At 21.0% G+C, this 18,640-nt stretch overlaps 6 protein-coding genes across 6 annotated transcripts; 2 read left to right on the top strand and 4 right to left on the bottom strand.

Moving 5' to 3' along the window:
- Positions 1 to 1,177: 1,177 nt before the first annotated feature.
- Positions 1,178 to 3,309, bottom strand: PBANKA_0408200 (calcium-dependent protein kinase 3; the record flags this gene model as incomplete). Its single annotated transcript, XM_034568118.1, has 5 exons — positions 1,178 to 1,222; positions 1,316 to 1,414; positions 1,543 to 1,617; positions 1,700 to 2,191; positions 2,356 to 3,309. 5 exons carry the CDS (start codon positions 3,307 to 3,309, stop codon positions 1,178 to 1,180), a joined length of 1,665 nt encoding a protein of 554 aa, XP_034420139.1.
- A 1,786-nt stretch (positions 3,310 to 5,095) lies between these two features.
- Positions 5,096 to 5,969, bottom strand: PBANKA_0408100 (50S ribosomal protein L9, apicoplast, putative; the record flags this gene model as incomplete). Its single annotated transcript, XM_034568117.1, has 3 exons — positions 5,096 to 5,254; positions 5,351 to 5,595; positions 5,783 to 5,969. The coding sequence occupies 3 exons, from the start codon at positions 5,967 to 5,969 to the stop codon at positions 5,096 to 5,098; spliced, it is 591 nt and encodes a 196-aa protein (XP_034420138.1).
- Positions 5,970 to 6,814: 845 nt separating this feature from the next.
- Positions 6,815 to 11,681, top strand: PBANKA_0408000 (conserved Plasmodium protein, unknown function; the record flags this gene model as incomplete). The annotated part of the gene is made up of 3 exons (XM_034568115.1): positions 6,815 to 6,841; positions 6,971 to 7,274; positions 7,390 to 11,681. The coding sequence occupies 3 exons, from the start codon at positions 6,815 to 6,817 to the stop codon at positions 11,679 to 11,681; spliced, it is 4,623 nt and encodes a 1,540-aa protein (XP_034420137.1).
- A 517-nt stretch (positions 11,682 to 12,198) lies between these two features.
- On the bottom strand, positions 12,199 to 13,881 carry PBANKA_0407900 (YTH domain-containing protein, putative; the record flags this gene model as incomplete). The annotated part of the gene is made up of 7 exons (XM_034568114.1): positions 12,199 to 12,529; positions 12,631 to 12,704; positions 12,837 to 12,921; positions 13,021 to 13,110; positions 13,265 to 13,341; positions 13,552 to 13,679; positions 13,827 to 13,881. 7 exons carry the CDS (start codon positions 13,879 to 13,881, stop codon positions 12,199 to 12,201), a joined length of 840 nt encoding a protein of 279 aa, XP_034420136.1.
- A 942-nt stretch (positions 13,882 to 14,823) lies between these two features.
- On the top strand, positions 14,824 to 16,404 carry PBANKA_0407800 (SECIS-binding protein 2, putative; the record flags this gene model as incomplete). Its single annotated transcript, XM_034568113.1, has 1 exon — positions 14,824 to 16,404. One exon carries the CDS (start codon positions 14,824 to 14,826, stop codon positions 16,402 to 16,404), a length of 1,581 nt encoding a protein of 526 aa, XP_034420135.1.
- A 623-nt stretch (positions 16,405 to 17,027) lies between these two features.
- PBANKA_0407700 (60S acidic ribosomal protein P2, putative) lies at positions 17,028 to 17,363 on the bottom strand (the record flags this gene model as incomplete). The annotated part of the gene is made up of 1 exon (XM_034568112.1): positions 17,028 to 17,363. The coding sequence occupies one exon, from the start codon at positions 17,361 to 17,363 to the stop codon at positions 17,028 to 17,030; it is 336 nt and encodes a 111-aa protein (XP_034420134.1).
- Between the last annotated feature and the right edge of the window lie 1,277 nt (positions 17,364 to 18,640).

Below are 18,640 nucleotides of genomic sequence, written 5' to 3'. Positions count from 1 at the left end.
AAAGCACAAGTTTTTTTCTATATATTTTCAAATTAAAAAAAAAACGAATTTTTACAGTAAAATTAAAAAAAAAAAAATTATTAATTTTTTTTTTGCTGTCGTTCGTTATATGCTATATATATAATGCATTATCCCTTGGTCCCTCTATGGTTTTTCTTCGTTACATATAATAAAATAAATAAATAAATAAATACATATATATATATATAGAAAATGGAAAAAGGGAATAAAAAAAAATATAAAATTAATTAAAAATAACTATTGAATGGTTTTATCAACTATATACTGTTTTATTGTTTTATTATAATTATTATTATATATATTTTTTTTAATTAACAAAATGTACATACAAGTGATGGTATAAACTCTCATGGAATTGAAATAAAAAATAATTCATATTAAGTACATATATAATATTTTATTTTATTAATATATCATGTAAGATATAATCTTATTGTAATCTAAAGATCACAAATGCAATTTTATATGCATTAAATAAGGAATATATAATATACAAAAAAAAAAATTTTTTTTCAAGTTGTATTATTATATGACCTGGTTTAATTATTAATTTAGTCATTATTCTTTGGAAAATTTATTATTTTTAAAAATTAATGCAAACATGTTCTATAGTTCAAAAATATATTAATTAAATAAAATGATGTCATGTTTTTAATATTATAGAAATATTATTATACCTCTTAAAACTTGGGGGTAGGGTCTTTTATTTATTATATTTTTCTTATAAACAAATTTCCAATACATCGAAATCAAACCATAGATTTATTATCATATATTTTTATGTGTAAATATATATATTGTTTAAGGTGTATAATAATAATACAATAAATAGGTTTTATCTTATCCTTATTTGTTTTTTTGTTTTAATTTCATATATTAGTGACTCACTATTTTATTAAATTATATTTCTCACAGTTATCATTAAATTTCTTTTAACAAAATCGAAGCTATTCATTTACCCATGATAAATGTAATAACTTAAAAAAATCTATAAATGTAATAAATTTTAAAACTAAATAAAAACATATTAAATTATAAAAACGAAAAAATAAATAAGCCTCATTAAAACAAGAGTCTACAACACTATAGGTTTACAAAAAACCAATAAATAATCATATGTTCCTGTATATTATAATTCTTTAATCAATAGTTCCATTTAATACTTTAGTTTCATCATTTCGCAAAACTCATAAAAGTCGATCTGAATTAAAAAAGGGAACAAATAAAAAATGAGCGATAAAAATGAGCAGACAAAAAAAACGCTCTCTTAATTACATGCTACCATTATTATTACCTTTCCATCATTGTTCTTGTCAACTTCTTGAATCATTTTTTTAACTTGATTAACATCTTTTTGAGTTATGCTTCCTTTCTTGTTGCCATTATAAAGTATCTAAAAGGAATTAAAAAATAAATCATATATATATCATGCATTCAGGTCGATATCTTTCGTGCAAATTTGCAAGCATGGAAAATCATTGTCATGATGTAAAAAGAAAAATAAAATAACAAAAAGGTTACATGTGCTAATTCTGCTGTTGTAATTTCCCCATCATTGTCTACATCAAATACCCTAAAGGCGCAATATATCAGTTTCTATAAAAAAACATAAAATACGATAATAATATTTCAAATATATATGCAAAATTAAGTTTGTTAAAGCACAAAAAGATCCTACCTTTGATAAATGCTTTCTGTCTAATGCTGCCGCTAAAAATTCAGTATAATCTATTCTACCACTACCATCACTATCTATTTGATCAAGTAATACATCAAAATTTTGAGGAAGCTTCAATCCACTATTTTCCAAACCTTTTTTCAATTGATTTTTTGTTATATTTCCTTTTCCATCTTCATCTAAATATAAAAATACTGTCTTTAGTTGTTGCAAATCGTAGTCATTACTTTGTTGTGCTATTATTGTCATAGCTAATTTTTGAAGTTTTAATAATAAAGCATAATTCTTAAAATTTTCCAATACATGTATATCCATTTTGACATCTAAATTAAACGATCCTTTTTTTTTTTTAAACCATGGATGTTTTAAAGCTTCACTTGCATTTATTCTTTTCCCTGAGTCGATAGTGAGACATCGCTTAATTAAATCCTTAGCCTCTTCTGAGATATTATTCCACTCTTTTCCTTTAAAATTATATTTCCCCTTTTTCACCTAAAAGGAAACATTCATATGTATGTATATATATATGCATATTACGCATTTATTCATGGATAAAAACAAAGCACATAACAAACGAAACAAAATTGTGAAACATAATAAAATGGGCACTTTTTTTTAGTCGCCTCTCTTTTCTCTGTATATATGTTTACACTCACCATGCTCAATATCTCATGGTCACTTTCCCCATAAAAAGGGGGGTAACCACAAAGAATAATATAAAACAATACACCTGCTGACCATAAATCACATTTGTAATCATAACACCCCGTTAAAACTTGAGGGGCAACATAATAAGGAGTTCCAGCTTTTGTTTTCATCTCGTAATCAATGTCATTAAAATATGCAGCTAAACCAAAGTCGATGATTTTAATTAACGATTCTGTGGATTTGTCATAAAATAAAAAATTTTCAGGCTTTATATCTCTATGACATATGTTTCTAATGTGTAAATAATTTAGTACAGAAAATATTTGCTTCATTATAAAAGAGGCATACATTTCTACAAAAGAACCTTTTTTTATTATTTTATCAAATAATTCTCCTCCTGTACATAAGTCCATTATTAAATAGATTTGTTCTTCATCTTCAAATGTTTCTAGTAATTTTATGACATTAGGATGATCTAAATTTTTCATTATATCAATTTCTTGTCTAAATCTTGGTATATTTTTTAATTTTTTTTTTGATACAACTTTAACAGCTCTTTGGATTTTTAACAGTTTATCCGTTGCTTTATATACACAGCCATATGTCCCCTTTCCTAGTGGTTCTTCTGATAAATTATAAAAATCTTCTAAATTTCCAGTAAAGCTTAAAATAAATCCTCTTCTAGAAAACTTAAAATTGTCGCTTCTTTTCGATTTTAAAAGGATGTCTTTATGTTTTGTATTTTTATTAATATGGTTTTCGTAATGTTTGGGGTCTTTTGATTTTATATCCTTTAGTTCGTTATTCTTATTTGCTATTTTACTCCCTTCAAATTTATGCTGACTTTTTATCGATTTGTTGGAACTCTTTTTCTTTTTGATTCTTTCTATATATTTCTTTGGCTTGCTCTTTATATAAGCAGTAGATATGCTTAGGTTTCTTTCTACACATAATTGATTCATTTTTACGTATTAAACTATTTCCAAAATAAAAAATAAAAGTATATATTTAAAAAGGCAAGTGGACAAATTTAAAGAAGTAAATGAACAAATTTTAAAAAATAAATGAGTATATTTAAAAAATTAAATGAATATATATATTGATAACGAAATATAAATTTATCTTATATCTACATAAGGGGACGTAGATAACCACAAAAAAATACTATTAGCAAAATAAACAAATGCATAAAAGATTAAATCGTGCTCGAAATAATATATTTGAATGTATTTGACAAATTGAAAAAATTAATTGTTTTTGTCTATTTATGCATTTTCTTTAAAAAATAGACAACCTAAACAAATTAGTTCCCTAAGCTTATATATATATATGGATATACATAGTTATGCCTATATGTATGCACACAAGAAACGTATAATATGTACCTTCATATTATAAATAAATAGGTATCATATTTTACTGTAAAAAATTGTTATTTAAAAAATAAATCATTGGTAAATCACATAGTTGAAAAAAAGTATATTCAGCAAATTAGGTTACTTCCCCTATATAAATACCGAAAATTGCTGATTATTCCTTTTTGCTTTTTTAAGGAAATTTGAAAAAATAATAAAAAAAACAAGAAAAAACACGAACAAATTTAACATTAAAAAAATATAAATGGAAAAACTTAATTACTTTCAAAGTGCAAATGAAAAAAAATATAATACAAATAAAATAAAAAAGAGAAAACAACGCCTTTACATACAACTTTCAAGCGGTCAATCATTTAAATGTCTTAATAATATTTATAAAAAAAGTATATGTAAAATAATTTAACTAGTTATTAGTACAAAGAAAATAAATTAAAAATAATTCTTATTTAAAAATATTTTCTTGTGTAATGATATTTTAATATAGACAAACCATTTATATGTTTAAAGCTTAAAAATACTTAGCTTGAAATAAAAAAAAAAATAGCTAGAATAATTATAGCTAACTTTTTATTAAAAATTATAAAAAAAAAAAATAAACAAAAATATATTACTTGTTAATAAATTAGGAAGCATCATCAAAATGCCTAATGATATTTCAAGACATTTTATTCGATATAAACACTAGTAAATAAATAAATACTACAGATATTTTTACAAAATATCTATAAATATATTATATATAAAGAATGTATTTTCATCTCTTTTTAACCACAACCACAATTGTTTAATTTAAACGATTTTTTTAGCGAAAGAAATCTACAAAAAAAAAGATATAGCATGCATATTTTTTTAAAATAACTGTTATAGGCAAATATGGTGCTTAAATATAACCAAATAAAAGCTTGCTGTTGTGTGAATTAATTTTTTTTAAGAAAAATGGGAAAAGCACTTAAAAAAAATCCGACAAAACATTTGTTATAAAAAAGGGAGAAATATTCATATATGCAAATTATTAATTATTGATATTTTAAAAGTAATATGAATTAGAAAAATGTTTTACATTAAACATAATTCAAAAACATGTTCATAATATATTTATTTGATGGCTATTCATTCATATATATGAAATAATTTTATGATAATATTAGATATTTTTAAATAGCGTTTTATAAATTTCCAAATGTATTTATCTATAAAAGGTTAGCACATGCATATACACACATGTTTTGACAAAAAAAATAGAAAGGTATTTTCTTCAGATTTATTATTTTAAGTGTAATATATTTATAAATGTATGCCAATAAATGAGGAATTATTTACTCTTCAATTTACTTTGTATATAGGAATAACAAAATTAAATAAATATCTAAGTTTACTTGCTTTCAATTATTTGTACAGTAATATTTATGCTAATATTATCCAGAAATGCATATTTTAAGGGGTAGGCCCCAAAATTTGAAAATTTTATTTTTTTGCTTTTTATTTTTTGGTACACATCGTCATTTTCTCTAATAATTCCTCTGCGAAGAAGCTGCAAAGGGATGTGAAAAATAACACGCATTTATTATACACATATATATATATATTCATTCAATTATTTATTTTATAATTGAGGTAATGTTATTACATAATCTAATAAATTATCCTGGGTAACAAGAATATTTTCGTTTTTCTTAAACTCAAAAGGAACAATTAAGTCATTTAACTTCTTTTTATAGTCCCATATAAAACTCTTGGTTATATCATCTATATATCTAAGCGTGTTTTCATTTTTTTCTTTGTCCACTAATTCATTAATGGTGCTTCTATACCCTAGTTTTTGGGGTATAATATAATTAAAAGCATGGGATAATTTTACTTTTTTTATTTCGCCTATTAGTGTTTTAAAAATTGAGCAAGACAATACATATATGTGTATGTATATATAAGATCATACATTTAAATATATATATTTACGACAATTGTATGTGATTGTAATAATATGTATGAATACACAATCCTATGAATTATTTAAAAAAAATAATGTACACACACTTTAATATTTTTTTCAATAATAAACCTTTTGTTCCTATTTCATTATCACTGCTTACGGTAATATCAATGTACTTGGACGATTTTTTTTTTTTTTTTTTCACTGCATATAATGTAGAGTTTGATTTCACTATGTTATGTGTAACATATCCCACTGTGAGTTCTCTCAGATATAATAAGTATAAAAATATAATAAGTAAAAAATGACAATGCATTTTTCTTTTTATTAAGTATATTGTTTTTATTATATATAAACAAATTATGTTTTATCATCTTATAGTTACATCATTTTCCCCTGCCCACTTTTTTATTATTCTCAATTTTTTAACTTACTCCATCGCACCATAAAAAAAAAACTCTTGATAATATTTCCATGAACTTTGAAAAATGAAAAAAAAACAGAATGAAATAAAAATTATATAAAAATAAAAAAAATATTATATTGCTAATAATAAAAACAAATGCACGTGTGCAATAAACAAAAATGAAAAAGATTGTACATTTTTTATTAAATATTAGGTAAAAATAAAAAAAGAAACGTAATATTATATGTATTGCAAGAAAATATAATCCTATATACAAAAGATGAGAATAAATTAATTTTTTTTTGAAAAGTCCTTCTTTTCCCTTTAGTTTTGTTTCCAGTTTATAATTTGTATGTTTTTGTGAATGCGACGGTTTGATAATATATTATATAGATTTAGTGAAGTTATAAGCCTTAAATATGTGTTAATTAATTTGTACAAGTTAACACATACTTGTGATATATATGAGTCCTATGTTTGAGCATAGAATATTTTTAGTTTATAGCTTGCATATTCCAAAGATTATGTATCACGATTTAAAATGCCAATTTGAATAAATATAAGATTATGCAAAAAAACAAAATAGCAATTGCATAGTAGTTATATTGACAACTATATATTTTATTTTAAATATAAAAACAAGCCACCTATCTATGAAGTATATTTTTTTGTAATAAATTGAATAGAAGAGATGGGGTTGTGTAATGATGTGATTTTATTCAGGAAAGCCAATCCTATATTTTTCTAAATATGTGATGATGAAAAAATTAATAAGGCTTCAGGTTAGAAATTTGCAAAAAAAAAAAAAAAAAACATGATAAAGTTCTAGCTAACCATTTATGAATGAGAGTTTATATATTGGATAAATTGTGTATTTAAATTTAACATAAATAAATTCAATTTTTTTGTAGCTAACTAGAGGAATACACATCCTTAGTTCCAAATTACCAGACAAATTAAAAAAAATAAAAACATATATTAACAATTATGAAAACAGTGAAAATGAATTGATAAGGAAAAAAGATTATTTGTCATTGTTAAGAAATATATATTATTCAATTCCGTCTAGAATGAATGAAAGAGAAGTATGGGAAAATTTTTTAAATAAACTTAAAATAGAAAAGTGTTACTTAAGATTGAAATCGATTATTAAGAAAAATAGTATATCCTATGATTCTTTGATATGTAGGCAAATAATATTCCTATACTATATTGGTAAGTTATTGTGTATGGCTATCGTGTTTAATCACGTATATATTAGTGATATATTGTTTCTAACTTAACTTTTTAATTGCATACTTATTTTTCATTTTCTTTGCATTTCGAATAGGATTTGATGGTGAAGTGAAGATATTACTTGACAAAATAAATAACAAACTAATAAAATGTAATGAAAATAATTTTAAAGAATGTGATAAAATTATAAATGAAGATATGAATGATGTTATAAAAATGTTATATGTATTATATAATTATCAAAAAAATTCAGAAAGTTATAAGCCCATGTTTTTGTTATTTGATAAATATATATATTATAGTAAAAAATATCCTATTAATAATATTAAGTATTTATTTTATTTTCATTTATTTTATTTAAACATGAATAATTCATTAAATAAAGTTAACAAGTGTATAGAAATATATAGACATTTATTTGAAACAGAACAATTAATGCTTTTAATTCGATATGTTAATATTTATTTGAAACATTTATATCTGCATAATGCTATTAAACATAAAGATGATATAGACAAGAAAAACAATGTGGCCATAATTGATAAAAAAAAGTATGAAAATTCAGATTTTTCAAATCGAATACAAAACCGAAATTCGAGGAATAAGATAAGTTATAAATACGAGAATAATAAAGGATATGAACAAAACAACCACAATAATAATATTTTTCTAAATAATATGCCAAACAAAATAGAAAATGAAATGAATATGTTTATCAATAATATATTTAGAATAAATAAAAACGAAAAAGAATATTTTGTATTTACCAGTTTTGACGATATAGAGGTAATAAATAATGAGGATAATACCAATTCGATTGAGAATGATAAACAGATTAGTTCCTGTTCAGAAAATAAAGAAAATGGACAGGATAATGGATCAGTTTTTATGGCAAATAAAACTGTAAATACAAAAGTGAACGAAATAGAGAAATGTGTTAAAGAGGACGTAATAAATAATTGTGATGATGTGGGAGTTTTCAAAGATTTAGGAGAATGTGACAATAAAGGTATAGATGATATTTATAATAATGGAAGTGTAATTAATAAATATATAGATAATAAAAAGATTGAAAAAAAAAAAAAAATAATAAAAGTATCTAAAAGTGAATTAATGATATATAGTAATATTCATAATTTGTGTGTAAAAGAAATATTTAAAAATATTTTATTAAATAAAGAAAAAATAAATGTAGATATAATTTTTAATAATTTTATAAGTAATTTATTTAAGGATAAATATATATATTTATTAATGGAAGAATTAAAAAATAAAATAACATATATAGACGAAGAAAATTATTTAGCATATTTAAAGCAAGTTAAATTGTTAAAACTATATGATAATCCATTATTTGTTACTGTGTCAAATGTATTTTTTAAAAAATATTTATTTGAAAAAAAATATATAAATAATTTCCATTTTGCTGATAAAATAACATATTATACTGATTTATTTTGTCATAATTATTTTCTACAAAAATATATATTAAACATATATAAATTAAATTTTATCACATTTAATACTAAAATTTTAAAAAAAATATTAGCAAAATTATTCTTTTATTTACATCAAAATAAATCTTTAATAAATGGATTTGAACAACTTATAAAAACAATAATAATTAAAATAATTAACACCGGATCTTTAAATGATATAATTATGGTTTTGTTTACTTTAAGACAATATAATTTTTGTAAATCGAATAATATAAGACTAGAAAATCGAGATATTCAGTTAAATAGCCATGACTATGATGTTATATTAACTTCTATTTTTGATTTTAAAAAAAATGAAACTATGATTAACAACTCTAATGATAAGATGTCATATTTGAAGAATAGACAACTAATTTATCAAATAATTAAAGAGGACGTTTTCGATTTTTTACATTTTCAAATATCAAAAAATAACAATACAACTAACTTAGGTAATCAAATAAATCAAGAAAATTTCAAAAGTAATGATAATAATTATTCTCACTTTTTGGAAAATGAAAAAAACAATTTTTCAAGAAATATAAATAATTTATTTAACATGTTTCATTTGGAAGATTTCCAATTAAACTTGTTCAAACAAAATTATTTAAAAATTTTTGAATATTTAAGTTATAGAACAATTATAGAAAAACATGAAATAAATAAAATGAAATATTTTGACAAATACTATGATATAAATATTATTATCATGATTGTTAAACAATTGACAAAATTATTTTATGTATTCTTATGTAACATTTTTGATGCAATACAAAAAGGTAATAACAACTTACAGATGTTTGAATGTATAAACAATTTTTTTAACGATAATCTGTATTATTATAATTTGAGCGGTAAAAAAAATATGAACAACATGTTCTATAATAATACAATATCAAATAACGAATATAACGATAAAATGAAAAATAACTCTTTAAATTTTTCAAACATAAATAAAGTTGAAAATGTAGATAGCAAAGAATGTGAAAAGGGAATAGAAATTAATGAAATAGGAAATAGGAAATATTTCAATAACAAATATATGGAAATAAAAAAGAAAACAGATACAACTTTTGAACAAAATTCATTATTAGGGGATAACGAAACTGAAATAAATAAAAACTATAATTATTCAGAAGAATATAATGCACACTATATAAATTTATTTATTGTAAAAAAAGAAATCGATCCAATAGTGTTAAAAAAATACCAAGAAAAATATATGATTGAATATAATATGATAAAAAATTTTACTGAATTGTTACTTATGATTATTCTTGATAATTTTGTATATTTTGAAATAAAAAAATATTATTTTATAAATTTTTTTTTTTTAATATTTCAAAATAAATTTATTCCGATGTCTATATATCATTACCTTTTGTTTTATCGGATTTTTAAAAACTTATTTTATAATCAAATAAATAAAAAAGAAAGACGAGAATATATTTTTTCAGAAAATTATTTTAATAAAAACAAAAATTATATAATAAATACTTGTATTACTCAAATTAAAACTATAATATTGGACCAAATAAATAATCAGATTAATGATAATAATATTATGGCTAGTCACGATGCAAATCATAATATAGATATTCCGAATCCCATAGAAGAAAAATATCACAAAAATAATTTCAACAAATATAATAATAATGCAGGTGGTTTTGGGAAAAAAAAACAAATGCTCGACATTAAAAATATAATAAACTTAATTTTGTATTCATTTAATAGTGAAGATATAGTAGACATATTTAAAAGTTGCTTTTTATTTTCCTTTAACAATTATTTTAAACATAATAAGAAAAATATTTTCATTAAATTTGTGTGTGAAAACAATTCTCTTCAAATGGCTAGTTCGAACAAAGAAAATGATGCAACTATTGTTAGTTGTAATGATTTTTTTACCATTCGCAGTTATTTATATATGAACAACAACAAAAACAACAATAATAATAATAAAAAAATGGATGAAATTGCACATTTTAACAGTTGCAATAATACTGATATTTCTGATTATAACCCATATGTAAGCATCTCCAATTACTGTTATAGTAAATATAATATTATGAACATGTTTGAATTTTACTATATTAACATAATATATGAAAAATATATAAATACACACCGTTTTGATAATAAGAAGGATTACCATTGTTACCTGAATTTTTTAACAACAAAAAAATATTTTGAACCTCATGAGATTGTTAATTTATGTACTATGGTTGAAAAAGAAAATGGGAAAGAAACTGAACAAAATATACTAATTGATAATAATAGTGAACGACAAAATATAGAAATAATTATTACCAATATTAAGAATTCATTTAGCGCATATAATAATTTAGAATTTTTTATCAGCTATTTTTTTTTCCTTATGGTATTTTCTAAAAAAGACTATTTTAATGATATTTATAAAATTCTTAATGAAGTAAATAAAAGCATTTTATTAAATAATAATGTAGATCCATTTTGGTATTTTTTATTACTTCAGATTATTTATGTTTTTAAAATTAAGAATTTGTATATATTTGATTTAATTTTATCAAAATATAAAAATGTTTCTTATTTTTATAATTACCTAATAAGCAGTATTAAAAAAAAAAATAATCAAATAGAAAATAATAATTATATAGATGCTTCGCGCAATAATACTATTAAATATAACATTATTGAATATTTAAAAAAAAAAAATATTAATTTTTTAACAAATGTTGCATTAAAAGACAGTCCATTTATATTTGATATTTACATTCCTTCTAAAAGTATATTATTTATAAATAATGAAAAATGTTTATTCTGTGATATTTTTATGCAAAATTTACAAGAAAGTATGCTTAATCAAATTAACTCCAAAATTATGATCATTGATCAAAAAAGCTACAAATGGCTAGCTAGTATTTTATAAAAAAAAATTATTATTTTGTGTTCATAATTATATTTTTTGAAATTATTCTTTTAAACTTTTTTTAAAATTAAACTCACTTTTTTAGACCTTATTAAAATTACATATTTTTTTATCGAAACCAATACAACTACAATGATAGTGTAGTGTAATTTTTTTTATTGGAAAATATGCATTTGTATACAAATGTGTGAAGAACCATTCATAAATTATAAACATTAATAATATTATTAAAATATGAAAAAATGGAAATACTAAAAAATGTTTGCATAATATAAATGCAAAATAAAAAAAATATAATTACACTTAAAAAAAATTATTCTATGCTAAATTGAAAAAAGTAAAAATAAATTAAGAAAACAATTTTGATAAAATTCATATTGTATGTTTTTCATAAATATATTATATAGGGGATGAAAGCATTACGCACTATAAGGATATATATATGTGTGTATATATAGATTTCTTAATAATATGTAAGGGCAGTGATTATTGATATTTTTTTTAATTTATTTTTTCTTTACTGTTTAATATAATTATAATTTAATTGCAGTTCTTTCATTTTTTGTTTCCAAACGGGTAAAGACTTTTCATACAAATCAATATAATCGTCATAATTCATATTTGTTAAATCGATAGGAAATATATGCAATGCTGGATTATATATATTAGTTAAATTATATTTTGATTCTTCATATAATTTACGAAAAGTATTATAATTCATATTTAAATCATTATTTATTGGATATAATTTTATTTTATCTTTTTTATCTTCAATATTCGGAATGCCTATCATTAGGTTGGAACTTGTGTCAATTATTTTTGGAGCTTGAGGAATTTTATTAAAGTTTCTATATGAAAAAAAAAATATAATAAATAATTAAAGTGTAAAATTCAATATACATATATGTGTGCATTTAAGTATATGGATATAAAACTTTTATTAAATTACAGAAATGTGGGCATTCGTTCGAATTTGGCTTCAAAAATATCGCATAGTTTCATTCCAGCCATTTGTTCAATTTCCTGAAAAAAAATTAAATGCACACATATAATTTCATATATATATATATATATGTAAATAGCTTTACAATAATTACATTACATGGTCATATAATTTGTAGGAATATATAATAATAAGACATAAATTAATATTACCTGACCATCTCTGCCTACTTTAATTAACTTATTGTCATTAAGACTATTCTTTAAGTGTGTTACTTCATGAAAAAAAACATCTACTCTATGAAGTTGAAAAAGGAAGTATCAACAATATGTAGGATATATACAAATATTATTATTCACACATGTGGGTTTATCAATTCAGGTAATATTTGTTTACATTCTAATCCATTGAATATCAAAATTCTTGCCCCGAAATATTTTATCATCATAATAAAAATATACATTACTATTTTTCGATTCACCTGGTCTATTTAAAAAAATATATATATGTATATATAAATATATGAGGGAATGACATTATTATATGCATATTTATAGAAAAATAATACTGCACATTTAATAAACAATATAAATTTATGAAAAGATAGAAAATTAAATGGTAAAAAAAAAAATTATATTACTTTGATCTCATAATAGCATAACCACAAAATTTAGAACTCTCATTGACAGAAAATACTAAAATTACATAATCATTTTCCTGAATAAAAATAAATGGAAAATAAGTAAAATATATGACAATAACAATAAATAATATTTATTACTTCATTCTATAATAATTAGTGTGTAGCTTTTAATATACAAGTTAATATATGTAGAAATACATAAAGGAGTTACACCTTAACATAGAATATATATGTATACATATTTTTTTTATAATTTATGTTTTTTTTTTTTATGAATAATATACTATAAAGGCAGTGAGAAATTTATTTTCGTTTTTTGGTGTCGTTGCCCATATATTAAAATTTAGAGAAATTGAAATATTTTTGTCTGAGGAACTTTTTATAAGAAAAAACTTTGTTTTGGGGTTTTTGTCTGGGAAATAATAAAAAATAAAAAGAAAAAATATGGTTTACTTTGGTTATATATTATGAAAAAATAATTTCTTAAAATCGTGTTTTTGTTCGTTCATATAAATATATATGCATATTTTTTTTTATCGTTTTATTTTTTAGTAATTACATATACTCCTAGCGGATTGAAATTGAGGCATAGACGAATAATTGGCGCTTTGCATTATATAAAAGAAAATATAATTTTTCAAATAGAATAAATATTAATGATTTCTTAATGCAATTAAATTAATTACCATAAATAAAAATTTTAATTATATATATTTATAATAAAAAAAATATATTGTATAAATAATCTGATAATAATAGTAAAAAAAATTAAAAAAAAAAATATCCTAACAAAATGGCTAAGAACTTAATATTTAATTATGTACAGCACATAAAAAAAATATTTCAGAGTTACTTAGCGACCACTGAATAATTATTAGAATTTATACCATTTGTCAATAAAAAAAATATAAAATAATATATATATAACAATATTATAGGGAGAAAATAGAATGAAATGTATTATTTTTTTTAACATTTTACAAATTTCCCTCTTAAATTGTTAATATATGGAAAATTAATAGATTAAGAATGTGAAACTTAGGAGTAGCATACATAAAAAAAATATATACATGCATATACATTCATACATATATGCATTATTTATGAGAAAACAATGCATATGTATAGTGCTTGTATGGTACATGTTGAGGATAAACAAAATAGGAAGTTGGCATGAAGAAATTACGTTGTAAATTAAGGAAAAATAAATATTTCTCACTAGGGTTTATTATGTAATTCTATTCATATTTTAAGATTTTTTTTTTTATTTCATGTAATTATTAAAAAAAAAAAGAAAGATTAATTTCAGATTAAAATAGTGCCATTATGGTGTTACTCTTTTGAATGTTAATAAAATAAATTGTCTAATTGATGGTATAGAAAATAAAATTTTTTAATAATAATTTTTTTTTAAAGTGAAAATAAATATAAAATGTTTTTTATTATATAATATATTTTATTGTCTCATAACAGTTGGTATATATGCTCAATACAATGAACACACTAAAAAATTGTATATTGAAAAATAATATGACCTTAAAATAAATACACATAATATGGAGAAATATATTAATGATTATACAGAAAAACATTACAAAAAATGCTATGTAGAAAGGTATAATATTAATGGAAACAATATGAAAATGGAGCAAAATTCATTTGGAAATAAAATAAAGGATGAAAAACGATCTCCCATAAAGGCTACAATTGTGACAAAAAATAATAATTATAAAAATGTGAAACTGGCAAATGCCCCCTACATCAATGTTGGAAATAGACTCGTAAAAATTACATTTACTAGTCAGAAAAAAATGCAAAAAGATTTAGAAAAAAAGAGAATGATCCATATGATAATGAATAAAAAAAAAAAAAAAAAAAAAGAATTTGAAAGAAGAAAAAAAATAATTAATAATCTGAGTGAAATTTTAGCTAAGGAAAAGGAAATGGGGAATTCATATTTTTTACCAAAAAAGTTAAAGAGAAAAAAAAAAAAAAAAATCCAAAAATATATTATTTTAGAAAAGGAAATTAAAAACTGTATATATAACGAATTAATGGAAAACCGCCACGTTGAAAAAGAACAATGCCTGGATATAATTAAAAATAGAAACAAATGGAACATAAAATGCTCTACATATATATTTCAATATTTAAAATATGAAAATATATATTACATAGGAATTAAGAAAAGGAAAAAAATAACAAAATATTATGATAGTATAATATATAAATCTAATCATAAAGATTTACAAAAAATTAATATCATAAATAAAGGGGGGGCAAATCTTGAACAAAATGAGCAACTTTATAGTAAGCAACACTTAAATTTTGTAAAACAAAAAAAATTATCTAAAAATGTTTATTATAAGAATGGTAACATCATATTAAACACATTAAATTTAGATAATATCAAAAACTATGATACAACACATGTTATAGAAAATAGTTATGAAAATCAGGAATATGTTACAAAGAATTCCCCAAAAAAATTGAATATTCCCTTAAATCACGAAGAAAATGATATTAAAGCGAAAAATAGCGAGCATAATTTTCTGGAAAATGCAAATGATAATATTTTAGACAACTCAAAAGAAAGCGGCAATACAAACTTTCAAGGGGAAGGTAATGATTTGAATAAAAAAATAATAAAAGAAAATATATTGAAAAATGAAAAAATTTTAAAATTTATTCAAGTTAGTAAAATAGAAAAAAATACATACATTAATGATTATGTTGACCATAAAATAACAGAAGAATTAAATAATATGGTTAAGGATTTTTTGAAAAAAATTTCAAAATCACATGATAAATTATTATTATTAAAAAAAAAGCGAAGATATTATTTAGGAATGAAAGAATGTTATAAGCACATATGTATAAATGAACCAAAGTTAGTTTTAGTGGCACCAAATATTGAACCAACGCTAAATAACGTGTTTGATGATATGATAAATAAAATAGTTTGCAAATGTAAAGAAAAAAATATTCCCTTAGTTTTCGCTTTAAGTAAAAATGTATTAGGTAAATGTATAGGAAAATGCCGGCAATCAATTTTATGTATAATTGACAATGATTCTTATATAAAAGAATGCAATGATATAATTAATTTGGCAAATTCTCTTAAAATATATAAATAATACTATCCTCCCACATTTTTTTTTTGTAAATTTATATGAACATATTTTAATATTTACCTGACTTGTTAATATTATTTGTTATTATATGTACATTTGGTTCACTAGTATGTAATTAATTTTTTTTTAATTATTTTAATTTATTATATTTTTGTTTACATTTTAATATATTGAACAACTGTATATACAATGTTCCTATATTTGGAATATTAATATATGCTTTAGATATAAGCACATAATAATACAACGCCACTTTCGGTTATTTGAAATGAAAATGTGATAAAGAATAGGGAAATGCCTTTTCATTTTTTTGTTTTAAAGTATATTAAAGGTATATTCACCAATTCCATTTAATTAGTAAAGTTTTTGCAATATACATATAATATATATATATATGTGCAAAATATTAACATATATTCCGTGCATAAAATTTTCCGTATTAAATTTTTTTATTAAAATTTGAAAAAAAAGAAAAATCATAGAGCAACACACACATATATGCATGTAGCATTAACTGTATATATATATATATTTTACAGATAAAAAAGATGGATAAACTTAATCCCCACAATAATATCTATTTCTAAATACTCAACAATGTTATATAAAATATATATTTATGGTGTTTAACCAAATAAGGAAAATCCTAAATCATCTTCTTCTTCCTCTTCTTCTTCTTTTTCTTCTTTCTTTTCTTCTTTTTTAGAATCTCCAGTATCACCTGCTACTGGGGCAGCGGCAGCGGCAGCGGCACCCCCTCCAACATTTTGTAATTTCTTTAATCCTTCACTTATTAATTCATGATAGCTTTTTCCTTTTAAAGAATCTAACAAATTACCTAATACTTCTTCTTCAACTTCTGCATTTACTGCACTTAATACATTCTTAATTTCCTTTTTTCCTGGGTTTTCATTTCCTCCCAAAACGCACATAAGATAAGCTGCAACGTATTTCATAGCCATTTTTATTTACTATAAAAAAAATGAGGAAAACATATATGAAATAAATAAATACATACAACGGGATATATATATATACTCATATATAATATTCGTATATATGCCACAATATATAACTACTTAAAAAATGTGGATATTGTATAAACCAAACAAATATTATTTATAATGCAAACAACATAATATATATCAAAGAGGTAATATGAATAATTCACAGTACAGGGATATATTCAAACCATTTACTATGTATATTTTTAAAATATTCGTATAATATATACTTCATACATACATTCAAAATAAAAAAAACGAATATTAAAGAGGAAAAATAATTTTTTTCAAAAAAGTATTTTATATATACAGCGAATATAATGAATGTATAAAAGTATGTTTGTTAAGAGATGTAAATTTATTTCTTACATTTTAGTTGTTAGCCTTTTTAGATAATAAATTTGGAATTTAAATGAATTTACAATTTGTTTAATTTATTAAAAAAAATTGTGTTTTAAAATATGTTTTGAATAGTGAAAATAAATTCTAAGGTTGGAAAAAAATTATTTTTTCTCTATACATAAATAATTATATTATTTTATTATAAAAAATATAAAACACAATATTTTTATTTATTTTTAAAATAAAAAAAAAAAAATGAGAAATTTTGTTCGCAATATATTTTTTTTTTTAAGTATTGTATATAAAAATATGTGTTAATATATAATTTTGTGATATCTACGTTTTTTTATTATATATATATTATTTTGGTGCTGTTATTTATTGTATCATATAATATAATAATATCTATACAAGTATACTAAATTGCTTATTTATCTTTTTAAAAATATTGAGATTCCCCTTTTCCATTATATATTTATATGTATCTTAAGCCAACTTAAAAATAATAAGTCTTAGCGTTTTTCAACTATACGAGATAAACAAAATAAAACTTGTATTATTTTGTTATTTATATGCAAAAAATAATAATATGCGAAAGGGGCTATATTATTAAACTATAATATGCTACATAAATTTTGCAGTATTCAAAGTGCAGTCAAGGAAAATAAATAGTAAAATAAATTATTTTAATTACATATATGCATATATTTTTAATATGGTTAAGTATTAAAAAGTAAGCCTTAAAATATATTATATATAAACAATTTTTTCCTATAAAATTTTATATTGCCAAAGCATTGACTTTTTCCATTTTTATGATTTTTAAAAGGCCCATAAAAAAAAAAAAAAAAAATATAGTATAGTATACCATTTTTAATATTTATATTTTTAAT

This window comes from Plasmodium berghei (genome assembly GCF_900002375.2).
Source record: "Plasmodium berghei ANKA genome assembly, chromosome: 4".
NCBI classification, from domain to species: Eukaryota; Apicomplexa; class Aconoidasida; order Haemosporida; family Plasmodiidae; genus Plasmodium; species Plasmodium berghei.
Note: the sequence above shows the minus strand (reverse complement) of the source record. Positions and strands in the feature narration are given on the sequence as shown.